The 11,833-nt window shown below is 40.0% G+C and overlaps 1 protein-coding gene across 1 annotated transcript; it reads left to right on the top strand.

Moving 5' to 3' along the window:
• The first annotated feature begins 5,182 nt into the window (after nt 1–5,182).
• On the top strand, nt 5,183–10,986 carry LOC100372312 (uncharacterized). Its single transcript, XM_085493035.1, has 2 exons — nt 5,183–6,395; nt 6,494–10,986. The coding sequence occupies exons 1-2, from the start codon at nt 5,183–5,185 to the stop codon at nt 10,984–10,986; spliced, it is 5,706 nt and encodes a 1,901-aa protein (XP_085349161.1).
• Nucleotides 10,987–11,833: the final 847 nt, after the last annotated feature.

Raw genomic sequence — 11,833 nt, 5'->3', positions numbered from 1 at the left:
GATAAGTAAGATCAGTGGTTGGTTGCATGTTATGGGTAATATGTTGATAACAAACACTATAAACAAAGAAACGCCATTATAAAAACCAAGATCGATAGTGAATGATGTATGCTTCTCAAGTGAGCTACCAATACTGCAGACAGCATTGCACTTCAGGAGGGCGGGGGCTTTTGTGTAATCTAATACTTCGGTAATCATAATATCATGTCAGTTTAACTATTAGGAAGAAATAGAATACTTACATTCCAACACACAATGTGAATATCTGGTTACGTGAGTCACGCATTTACCTAATCGATGATTACCAATGCTCAAGTATCATTAATCATGCCAAACACTCGTATAATGCTCGGTTGTTTTTAATTGATATATACTTCAAACAAATTTATCAAATATTAAACGCTTCGTCTGTTACATTTTATTTCAGTGTGCTTTCTGTAGTTGATCACATTCATCTTTGTATGATATATACGAAAAACATATGAGGTAACAAATCGAGCATGAAACTATTTTCAACGTTGTAATATCTAGGATACATTGAGTAAACCAGAGTGACTTTATTATATTTCAGCGTAGCACATTGTAACCATGTTTTAATAAACTACTCTTCACGACGTTGCGCTGGTATGTGCAACGAATAGATTAAAATATACGATTAAGTAGTGATAGTTTTGTTCGATTTTTATATAGCACTCCATGAAGTACAACATGGCTTTATGTAACGATAATAAGTAGCCATCTTTTCAGATTTAATTAAATTTCAACATGCAACGGAGTGAAATATATTGGTTACAGGTAGCAATGTGATAGTCGCTTATTCTTGGATAAAAATCACTATGCATTTACTGATTCAGGCTTAATTACTCCGAAATTATCAGACTTTACTGGTGACTCGGTATGTGCTGATAACGATAATATATAGGTAACATCGAATATTCCAATATCGAGTTAATTAGACTTTCGAAGCGAGATTGTCCTGATAGTGTGCTAGAAGTCATATTCCTGATTAAATTAGGCTGACCTTATTTGTTTGCAGAGTCTGATAGTATTGTGGATATCATTTTACATGATAACGTCACGAGGATTGAAGGAACTGACATGTTTACATGGAAACATGTATATTATCTCTAGATATATATATATATATATGCGACGGAGATGTGACGATGTGTATTGGAGCTGCAACAATAACATCCATGTACCAACACAGTATTATTTTACAATAAAATATGAATACCTATGACAATAGTTATACGTACAATATCGTTTCGTGTATGCTGTAAACTAATATTCCATACACATCCACGCAACCGAAATAATAATATAAACATTGTGTGTGATTAAAGCGTCTATCGTTCAGTTCACTGATATTTTCTGAATTCGTGTTTATTTAGCAGTAATGCGCGGATTTCGTAAAAATATATTGTGATATGTGCATGTGAATGTGATCAGTGAAATCAATTTTAAGACATGAGAAAACAGCGAGATTGATTGAATGTGGGCGTTTGTACCAGAGCGCAGAAAATCATTTGCCCGACCTTATAAAGTAACAAAAGTAAGGTAATTTGTTTGACATACACCGGTCAGTCGCCAGAGATACAATATAATGCATTATATTTGTCATAAGAATATGTGAAACAAAAGTATAAAGAGACATTACTGTTTGCAATTGCGCATTTAATCATATAAAGCATGTTTACCAAAATTGAAATGCAAAATAGCTACTTTGTTATACACTAAACCCTTGGCTTTATGAACTGCTTGAAACATAACATGTAAAAACATGTCATAACATAGGTTGCATTATTCTATAAATATCCTATCAATAACATTTATGTCCCGTAAAATACTCTGAGTTTCATTTTGAAAAAAGTGCATTTGTGTTTGTTTACAATGCGATTAATTTTCATCAAAATGTGTTTAACTACTCTAACAAACACTTTTCAAAAAATACTAAAACGCTAAGGTTTTGATAGATTTTGAAAGAAAATACAGATGTTTTATAATAATATACGCATGTTTTCAATTTGAGCAGCGTGGCTTTAATTAAAACAGTTTGAAAACACAAATGTGCTCCGAAGATTTACAGTGTAGAAGTACGGGTTCGGTTCAAAGACAATGTGGTGTGTTACACACAACAATGCTACATATACTAGATTAGTTAAGGCGAAGCACAATAATTAGAAATAATTTCCGGATTTCTGAATTAATTAAATTATCTGCTGAACCATCGACCCAATATAATTTGTAAATATTTACTCCTTCAATGTCCATTACATTGCCATACACATTAGTAGTGCATGTAATGTCTAGTGTCGCAGGAGTGAAGAAAATATGATACAACATAAATGGTGGAACATTGATCTTTGATATATAAATATACTAAATAAAACAGCAACAGCTGATTCATACTCTACGCTCAGGTTACGCAACGTGTTTAGTATCGTATAAGTGTCGGGAGTTAAAGGTAAAACGTCACCTTTAATACAGAGATTACGTCTAGTGCATATCGAATGATTGCATTTTGAGAAAAAACAGTTTATATCCGTTGTCTGGGTGTCGGAATTGTGTAGTAGTTACAGTACAATTGATATATATTCTTCGTCATATCCCTATGTTGTTTAGTGTGTTCGTCAACGATATTCTATATCGTTTAGAACGTCACAGTGAAAAATAGAGAACACAAAACTTCTGAGACTTATTTCATGAGTATGATTTTTTATATTTTCGTCAACAATTAAATAATAGTTCTAAACTCATTCATAAATTCACACTGATTCAGGAAATCATTTCCACAGAAATAATAAATCTTGTGTATAACACATTTCATTCACTTCCTATGACGTGGAATGCCTAATAAGTGAATCCGCCGTCATTACATGTGGCGACTCAATAATCGATGACGGCAGATACACTTTTAGTCAATTTTGGAGTCAATACTCTAAATGCGATTATATCACAGAGTCGCTATTGTTTGGCTTATTGATAATAAGTCAGGGTATCGTATCAGTGTGATTCTTCAAATCTCTCAAATATGCTTTCATTATAAGCTGTCGCACATGAAAACAATTCAAACTAAATAAAATAACTAGGCCAGTCAATATGAAATGTATTACAAGGAGAACAAAGAACCTTTAGTCAACTTACTTTCTTTCACGATAATGTAATATAATGAAATCAAACAACGGGTTCGAGCAAGATCAAGTTTTACACAAAATCTATTTTATTACTTTTATTATAATTGAGAAAGCAGGTGATCAAAATGATATGACTCTTCGCATACTACAGAAGCAAAAAATCTCCGCCCCTCCCCAATGTTAAGTTGGAAAATAATGACCCACCCTCAATTATATTTGCATCCGCATCCATTTATGAACATTCTCGTCAATCACGCTCAACAGATCAATTCTGGTCAATTTTAGGGAAATGAGGGAACATCTAGTGTGACTAAGCAATCGATTGATGCATAATCATTAAATTAAGAATGATGATGACGATGTCTAAACTGTCACATAGCAACCAACATCAATTATCGATGGTCAGAAATTGTAATAAAAGCAATAGAGCAGCGCTTCCAAAAAATAAGATATATAGATGCAGCAACACCAAAACGTGACTAATATATTGCATGGCGTTGTCACGTAAAGAGATTGCATTGAAACTCAAATAATAAAATAACAATAGAACAAAATGACAGCTGTATTTATTTACATTGGTGCAACCCAAAAGAAATCTGACGGAAAATACAACGATAGCATGGACAGAATTCTTTCATATACAATACCGTCCCTTGAATTTCATTCAAAACAAAACAAGGCCTTTTATCAGTTATGGGGTGTTGTCAAAAAAGATGAGATTTTGTTTTTTCCCAGACCATTGCTGCGCGTTGCTTAATCCATTAGTGCACTCAATGAACTGTTGTAATATTGAGGACATATTTCAATAATTTATTTTGTCTACTTACAATAAGATATATTGATGAAGGTAATATTAGTTTCAATTAGTGTGAAACAATTGTATAATTGCAATTGCAGACTTGCTACATCCGTGTTATGTTTTTTACAACGAACCACATCTGGTAAATTTGAATAATAAATATACTTCTAACGCTATAAAATAACATGTACAACTGTAGCTCATTAAACGCAAATCGCACTAGGAAATACAAGTTCAATACATGACAAAACATGTTCAGCATGTGGGCTGACTACGCAAGTTAAATAAAGATGGATCACCTATAATAATCCTGATACCAACTCTATTATTTGTATAACCCCCGAACTGGAAAAGATGTGACCCTCCACAATGCTCCGACTCTCTCGACTTATAACTAACGTCAAGTCCCTAACAGGAAACGTGAGTATCCACACATTTCACTTGTGTCGCACTGCTCTACCGGAAGGCTGTGAGACAGTACAACTGCTAATAGTTCCCTGGGCGATTTATGGGAATCCTTTAAATTAATACGCACATCAGAAACATATAAGTTGCTAATCTCGATACTTTAACTGATATCCGCCGTACCTTTTGCCATTTGGTAGGCTGTGATACTGCAAACATTTTCCCGTAATTTAAAAGGGGTTTACGTCACGTGAAACTACTAATGTTTTCCCTTAATTGGAAAAAAGGATTTTATGACATGTGGGAAATGCACTTTTTGATGTATATTGTCGCGCGGAGATCGAAAATTCCCATTTATTGTGCAATTATTGATCGATGGTTATACAAATGTTTTTATGTTCTAGTTCGTGTTTATAGTTACTTATACATGTTTCTCTGATTACGATCCGGCCTTTAGTCGCTGAGTTATAAGCATTACAAGTTTAGAAACAAACACAATCTTACCAGATTGACCATTTTAAAAGTCGGACCCATTGCGAACGTAGGAGAAGTAATCTCAACGATCACGCGCTATACACGCAAAAAACACGCGTCCGACCGAAAGCACGTTTCACTTGTGAGTCTTGTTAGTTTTGTCTTGTACACAACGTTCATCCAGTTTCTAAATAAACGGAGTAGTCCTTCATTTTGACTGACTTCGCATACTGAGATTGTCTTGCTGTGTGTTAATAAGGGAAAGGACCTGTGCTGGACTTTATCCGTCCACAACATATGGTGCCGAGACCAGGATTATTGACACTTTTGTTCTTCGTTGTCCGGATACAACAATCTAGCTACAGCCATGACAAAGCTCAACCAACTAAGGAAGAAGCGGGACAAAGCTAGAAGGGTGCTTGTTAATGCACTAGAACCTGAAGAGGACTCAATTCGCACCTTCAATAGCCAACAAGACAAACCGTCAGCCTACGAACAAATAGCAAGTCGACTGTCGCGCCTACATCGACTAGAAGAAGACTCTATCGCCGCGCATCGTGAATTGTACGACCACTTAGAAGTAGATGATCCAGAATTCGACGAGGTTATAAAGGATAACCAGGAACTGTCCAACAGATGTGCTCGGGTCGATTCGTTCGTGGAGAAACATCGAGTTGTTTACAATCAATCGCAACAAAGTCAAATCAACGCCAGCGCGCGTAACCAGTCTCATAATTCTGCGGACCAACATGTTCAATTCCCACCATCACTGACATACAGATCGTCTATGCAACTACCTAAATTGGAAATCCCTAAATTCAGCGGAGACGCACTCGAGTGGAACCAGTTTCACGACAATTTCTCATCTGCGATCGACAGTGATGACCGATTATCCGAAGTTCAGAAACTCACCTATTTGAAGAGTTTCCTCACAGACGAGGCCAAACGGACAATAGATGGCTTACAAACTACACAAGCCAACTATAAAATCGCCTTCGATTTATTGAAAGAGCGCTACGGACAACCCAAGATGATTATCGACGCTCACATGCGGTCACTTTGGGCGCTACCGGCACCGAACAACGATCCCACGAGTCTGCGACGCTTCCACGATGAGGTCGAGACTACTATACGCGGTCTACGAGTTCTACACATGAACGAGAGCAGTTACGGAGCTCTTTTGATCCCCATGTTGTTGGATAAATTGCCAATTACCTTCCAACAACAACTCGCACGCAATCACGGGGATGACGATTGGACACTCACCGAACTGACCGCTGCTATGCGAGCAGAAATACGAGCTCTCTCTGTCGGCAATAAATTCTCTACACTTTCCTGTGACGATGAAACTGATACAAAGTCTACAGTTGCCGCCTTCTACACAAATACACACGCGAAGAAACCCCACAAACCGAGAAAACCCGCCTACAAGCCGCCCGCTGAACGTAAATGCGTCTACTGCCAAGAAATGCACAACCCGACTTCATGCGTCAAAGTGGCCACCCCAGAACTAAGATTGCAGTATGTCAAAACCAATCAGCTGTGCTTTAACTGTTTGGGATCTCATAAAGCCAACTCCTGTAAGTCAAAGTATAGTTGCAAATATGTAAGAAGCGACACCATACTTCGCTACATCGTCATAACAAACAATCGAACGACAATAGCTCAAACAATTCAGGCTCTGAAACTCCCCCTGTGAGTGTGAATTTTACCCACGCTTCACAGAAATTGGCGAACCGAAGCGATCGGTACTCAGGCGATCGTAATATTACACCGAGTAATCCCCCAAACCGTGTGTTGTTAAAAACAGCTACTATTCCAGTCTCTTACCGTGGTAAAATGGTCTACGCTACAGCTCTGTTTGATGAAGGAGCCGATCGTAGTTTTGTGACTCACAATCTCGCCCAAAGGCTTAACGCCAACGTACATTTCACTGAACAACTCAGATTGAAGTCGTTCAACAACCCGGACGCCGAATGCAAATCCGTGCCATGTACTACGTTACAACTACATACTAGAGACGGACAGAAAAAGCCCATCGATGTTCTATACGTTAAGGAAATTTCCGATAAGCTCACTAATGTTGTGACAACCAATATTACCAACATGCCCCATTTGCGAGGATTAAATCTAGCCCAAAAACCGATGCCCAGCGAGTCTACTATAAGAATAGACATTCTGATTGGAGCCGACAAGTACTGGGACTATGTCCGTAATCATGTTATTAGAGGCCCGGGACCCACCGCCGTCGATTCCGTATTCGGATATTTACTTTCGGGGCCTGTCGACCGAAACCACGTAACACGCGCCGCGGCGTTCACTGGTCAAACACACGTACGAAATACGCGCTCCAATAGTGTAACCGCTTTCCATTTCACCGCCGAAATACAAGCACTACGAACTAGTCAGGTGTTAGACAAGAACATTGCATCATTTTGGGACTTAGAATCTATAGGGATCCGTGAACAAATCAATCAAGATCCAGTAACAGTTGGTCACACAGAACAGTACAAGCAGTATAGTCAAAACTGCTTGGACGTAGTCAATGGTCGATTTAGCGCCAAATTGCCATGGAAACCAAATCACGATCCCCTGCCAACTAACTACTACGCAACTGAACAGCGCACGCGAAACATGGTACGAAAATTACCACGTGACATTATTCAGGCGTATGATAAGGTGATTACCGATCAGCTGGATAAAGGTTACATAGAGAAAGTTGTACCGGACAATAACAATACAGGTCACTATCTACCGCATAGGGCAATAAAACGAGAAAGTTCTGCCTCCACCCCAATCCGTGTCGTCTATGATTGCAGTGCTAAATCTGGGGCCGGTCAACCGAGTTTGAATGATTGTTTAGAGATAGGCCCTCCCTTGTTGAACGACCTCACTGGTATCCTACTGCGCTTCAGAGCGAATCCGGTTGCCATAACAAGTGACATTGAAAAGGCCTTTCTACAAATTGGATTAAGTACAGAAGACCGCCAATACACTAAGTTCTTATGGCTATCGGACATCAAAGACGTCAACAGCGACTTTTCTACTTATCAATTTTGTTCTGTTTTATTTGGTGCAAGTCCAAGCCCGTTCATATTAAACGCGGCCATCAAAACACTCATCGACAATAACACTGACGTACCAGCCGCGAATGATCTTCAACAGAACATTTACGTAGACGATGTCGTAACCGGGAGCACAAACACGAGTGAAGCCATCCAATACTATCACGATGCGACACAGTTATTGGCTACACGCGGGTTCAACTTAAGAAGTTGGAGTTCTAATGACGCTGCTATACGCGAACTCGCCGCCCATGATGGACGGGGGAAATCCGATAACCCCGTGACAGTTCTCGGTATGAAATGGGACACAAATCGCGACATACTACAATGTAAACAAATCGAGTTGCCTAGTAACGACCCACTGATTACCAAACGTGACATTGTTAGTTACACCGCTAGTTTGTATGACCCATTGGGTTTGTTGACGCCCGCGCATATCGCCGCTAAACGATTAATACAAACGTTATGGAAACAGAATCAACACTGGGACACTCCTATCTCTGATAAGTTACGCAACGATTGGGAAGTAATCGCCGAAAACCTCCACTCCGCCTCCAAGATAAACGTGAGAAGACGCTATTTCAATGAAACGGACACTACTGCCAACAACGAAGTTGAAATACATGCGTTCGCGGATGCGTCTGACAAAGCATACGGTGGAGTTGTATACGTAAAATCAGGAAATGGAACTTCGCTCGCCATGTCTAAGACACGCGTAACTCCAGTAAATAACCAGACATTGACCTTACCAAGGTTAGAATTGATGGGAGCCGTAATTGCTACGCGGTTGAGCAAATTTGTATCTACAGCACTGTCTACAAAGTATAATGTTGCAAAACAGTTTCTCTGGTCGGACTCACAGATCGTTTTGCACTGGTTAAATGCACGCGGAAAACAGGACACTTTCACTGCAAATCGCGTAAGTGAAATCGTCAGTTTACCACAAGAGTTTAAGTATGTGCCGACCAAATGCAATCCAGCAGACCTGCTTACTCGCGGTATCACCTCCAAGGAATTACGCGATTCTGAATTGTGGTGGAAAGGTCCTCCGTGGCTGGGAAATCGTGATTCTTGGCCAACATGCGAGTTGTTTGACAAGCCAAACATATCTGTCAATCACGTAGCATTGACACCAACTGGGGACATTGATTTCGCGCCGCTAGTTCATCAGGATATCCCCGCTACCTATGTCAACAAAGAATCAATGACGTCATCATTAGATAGAAGCCCCGCAGTGACGTCACAGACCCGGGAAAGCCTTACCCGTGAGAATACTCCGTCGGTACCAGTCGGCAGTCACAATGCATCGCGCAACGTAAACACTAAGGAAGTACCTGTTGGATTACAATATGTGATCAATCTGGATGATTACAATAACAATTACAACAAACTTTTGCGAATTACTGCTTATGTGTTGAGATTCGTACAACTACTGAAATCGAAAGAGAAATGCACCCAAGATAAACCCAGTGCCACGGAATTAAATAATGCAGAAATACACTGGATTACTGACATTCAACATGAACACTTTGCTGATATATTCGCGTCTACCAAAAATGACAATAAGAAATACGGCCATCTTAGAAGCCAACTAAAGCTATTTATTGCCGAGGATAAATTACTACGCCTAGGCGGTCGTCTTCAATACGCAGATCTACCTTATGATACCAAACACCCGATATTGTTACCACGTGATCATCAGTTAACCCGACTTATTGTACGAGCTACACATGATCGTATCATGCACCGCGGACCCCAGTCTACGGTTAACGCCTTGCGAGATCGCTATTGGATAAATTCTATACGCCGCGTTGTGAATCACGTGCTCCACAAGTGTGTGGTCTGCCGGAAAGTCAGCGGACCAGCTTACGCAAAACCGATATCTACTCCGCTCCCAGAATGTCGGGTAACCGCGACACCTCCATTTCGAATCAGCGGTATTGATTATACTGGCGCCTTATACGTGAGAAGCGCACCCAACAAAACAGTAACTAAAGCGTATGTTTGTCTGTTTACATGCGCGACTACAAGGGCAGTTCACCTTGAACTCGTACCGGACATGTCTACCCGATCTTTCCTGCTAGCTTTTCGCCGATTCGCTGCCCGCCGCTCAACTCCATCAATGTTAATATCGGACAATGCTACTACATTTATTTCCGCAGCTCACGAACTGAGACGACTAATGAACGACCCCGAAGTTCAAGCATTGTTAGCGCATCACCGTACAATGTGGAAGTTTATCCCGAAACGCGCGCCATGGGTAGGCGGCTTCTACGAGCGTATGATTGGAATAACCAAATCAACTTTAAAGAAAGTACTGGGAAAAGCATGCGTGACGTTTGACGAACTGCAAACTATATTAACAGAGGTAGAATCTGTCATAAATGACCGCCCGTTGACGCACATCGCTAGCCACGCAGACGACTTGGTACCACTTACCCCATCTCACCTTATGATCGGGAGAAATGTATACAGTCTACCGTATGACGCGTCAAACCACCTGAGTGATCCTATCGCTCTAACTCATCATAATGTAAATCTTCGCTTTGAACATTTGGCAAAACTACAACGCCAATTTGGGAAAAGGTGGTCAGCCGAGTATCTCACCGCGCTCCGAGAACGCCACACTCACACCGCCGGAGGTGTGAAAAACAACACTATAAAAGTGGGCGACATTGTACTCGTTCATAGCGACGTGGAGAAACGAGTGAATTGGCACATGGCAAAAGTTACCCGCTTACTACCCGGCAAAGATGGACTTGTACGTGTCGTCGAAATCAAGACCAAACTTGGAAAAACAAATCGTCCCGTTAATAAGTTGTATTTATTGGAGACGAGTCAAGTCGAAGAACAACGGACTAGCGCCATACAGTCGCCACCAACCGTCCCGGATGTCAACAACGAACAGCTGACTGAGGGAAATCCAACTATGACGTCACCAGTTACCGGGAAACCCCCGAATGAGAACGGTGTCCCAGAAGACGCAACTGAGGACAGCGCAGACCAAATGTCCCCCACCAAGAATTCAAACACAGCGCAGTCATCGCGACCACGGAGAGAAGCATTTGAAGTCGCCAACCTGCGTCTGATGTACAATAATAAATAAACTGACATTTATTCATTTCTCAATTACAAATATGAGTATATTGATCTCAGTTTGATGTTATTATGTTTGAAACTTCCCATACTATGAGCTATAGTATTACGTTCATGTTCATTTCATTGACAGGGTATTTGTTAATTCTGAACAATTGATTCATGTTTATGTTACAGACTTCACTTTTACTGTGAAATCGTCAATAATTGAGGCCATTTTGTCGGCCCCCGGAATATGTCGCGCGGAGATCGAAAATTCCCATTTATTGTGCAATTATTGATCGATGGTTATACAAATGTTTTTATGTTCTAGTTCGTGTTTATAGTTACTTATACATGTTTCTCTGATTACGATCCGGCCTTTAGTCGCTGAGTTATAAGCATTACAAGTTTAGAAACAAACACAATCTTACCAGATTGACCATTTTAAAAGTCGGACCCATTGCGAACGTAGGAGAAGTAATCTCAACGATCACGCGCTATACACGCAAAAAACACGCGTCCGACCGAAAGCACGTTTCACTTGTGAGTCTTGTTAGTTTTGTCTTGTACACAACGTTCATCCAGTTTCTAAATAAACGGAGTAGTCCTTCATTTTGACTGACTTCGCATACTGAGATTGTCTTGCTGTGTGTTAATAAGGGAAAGGACCTGTGCTGGACTTTATCCGTCCACAACATATATGAACGCCATTTAAAAGTATTAATAACGTATTTTAATATAACTCCTTCACAAAAAGACTCAATATATTTCGGTAATGTTAGAACATTAATAGTTAATAAGGTTAAGATGCCGTTCCGCTGTACTTTGTACTTGAAATGCAAAATAAAGCAGGTAGAATAATTTCTTTTATAAAG

Source organism: Saccoglossus kowalevskii, chromosome 18 (assembly GCF_978046115.1).
Source record: "Saccoglossus kowalevskii chromosome 18, keSacKowa6.1, whole genome shotgun sequence".
Lineage (NCBI taxonomy): Eukaryota > Metazoa > Hemichordata > Enteropneusta > Harrimaniidae > Saccoglossus > Saccoglossus kowalevskii.
This window is presented reverse-complemented; position numbering and strand designations above follow the sequence as displayed.

Coding starts and splice junctions, on each gene's coding strand:
- LOC100372312 (XM_085493035.1), top strand. CDS start 5,183: ATGACAAAGCTCAACCAACTAAGGAAGAAGCGGGACAAAGCTAGAAGG. Junction 6,396..6,493: donor ATCTCATAAAGCCAACTCCT/GTAAGTCAAAGT, acceptor CAAACAATTCAG/GCTCTGAAACTCCCCCTGTG.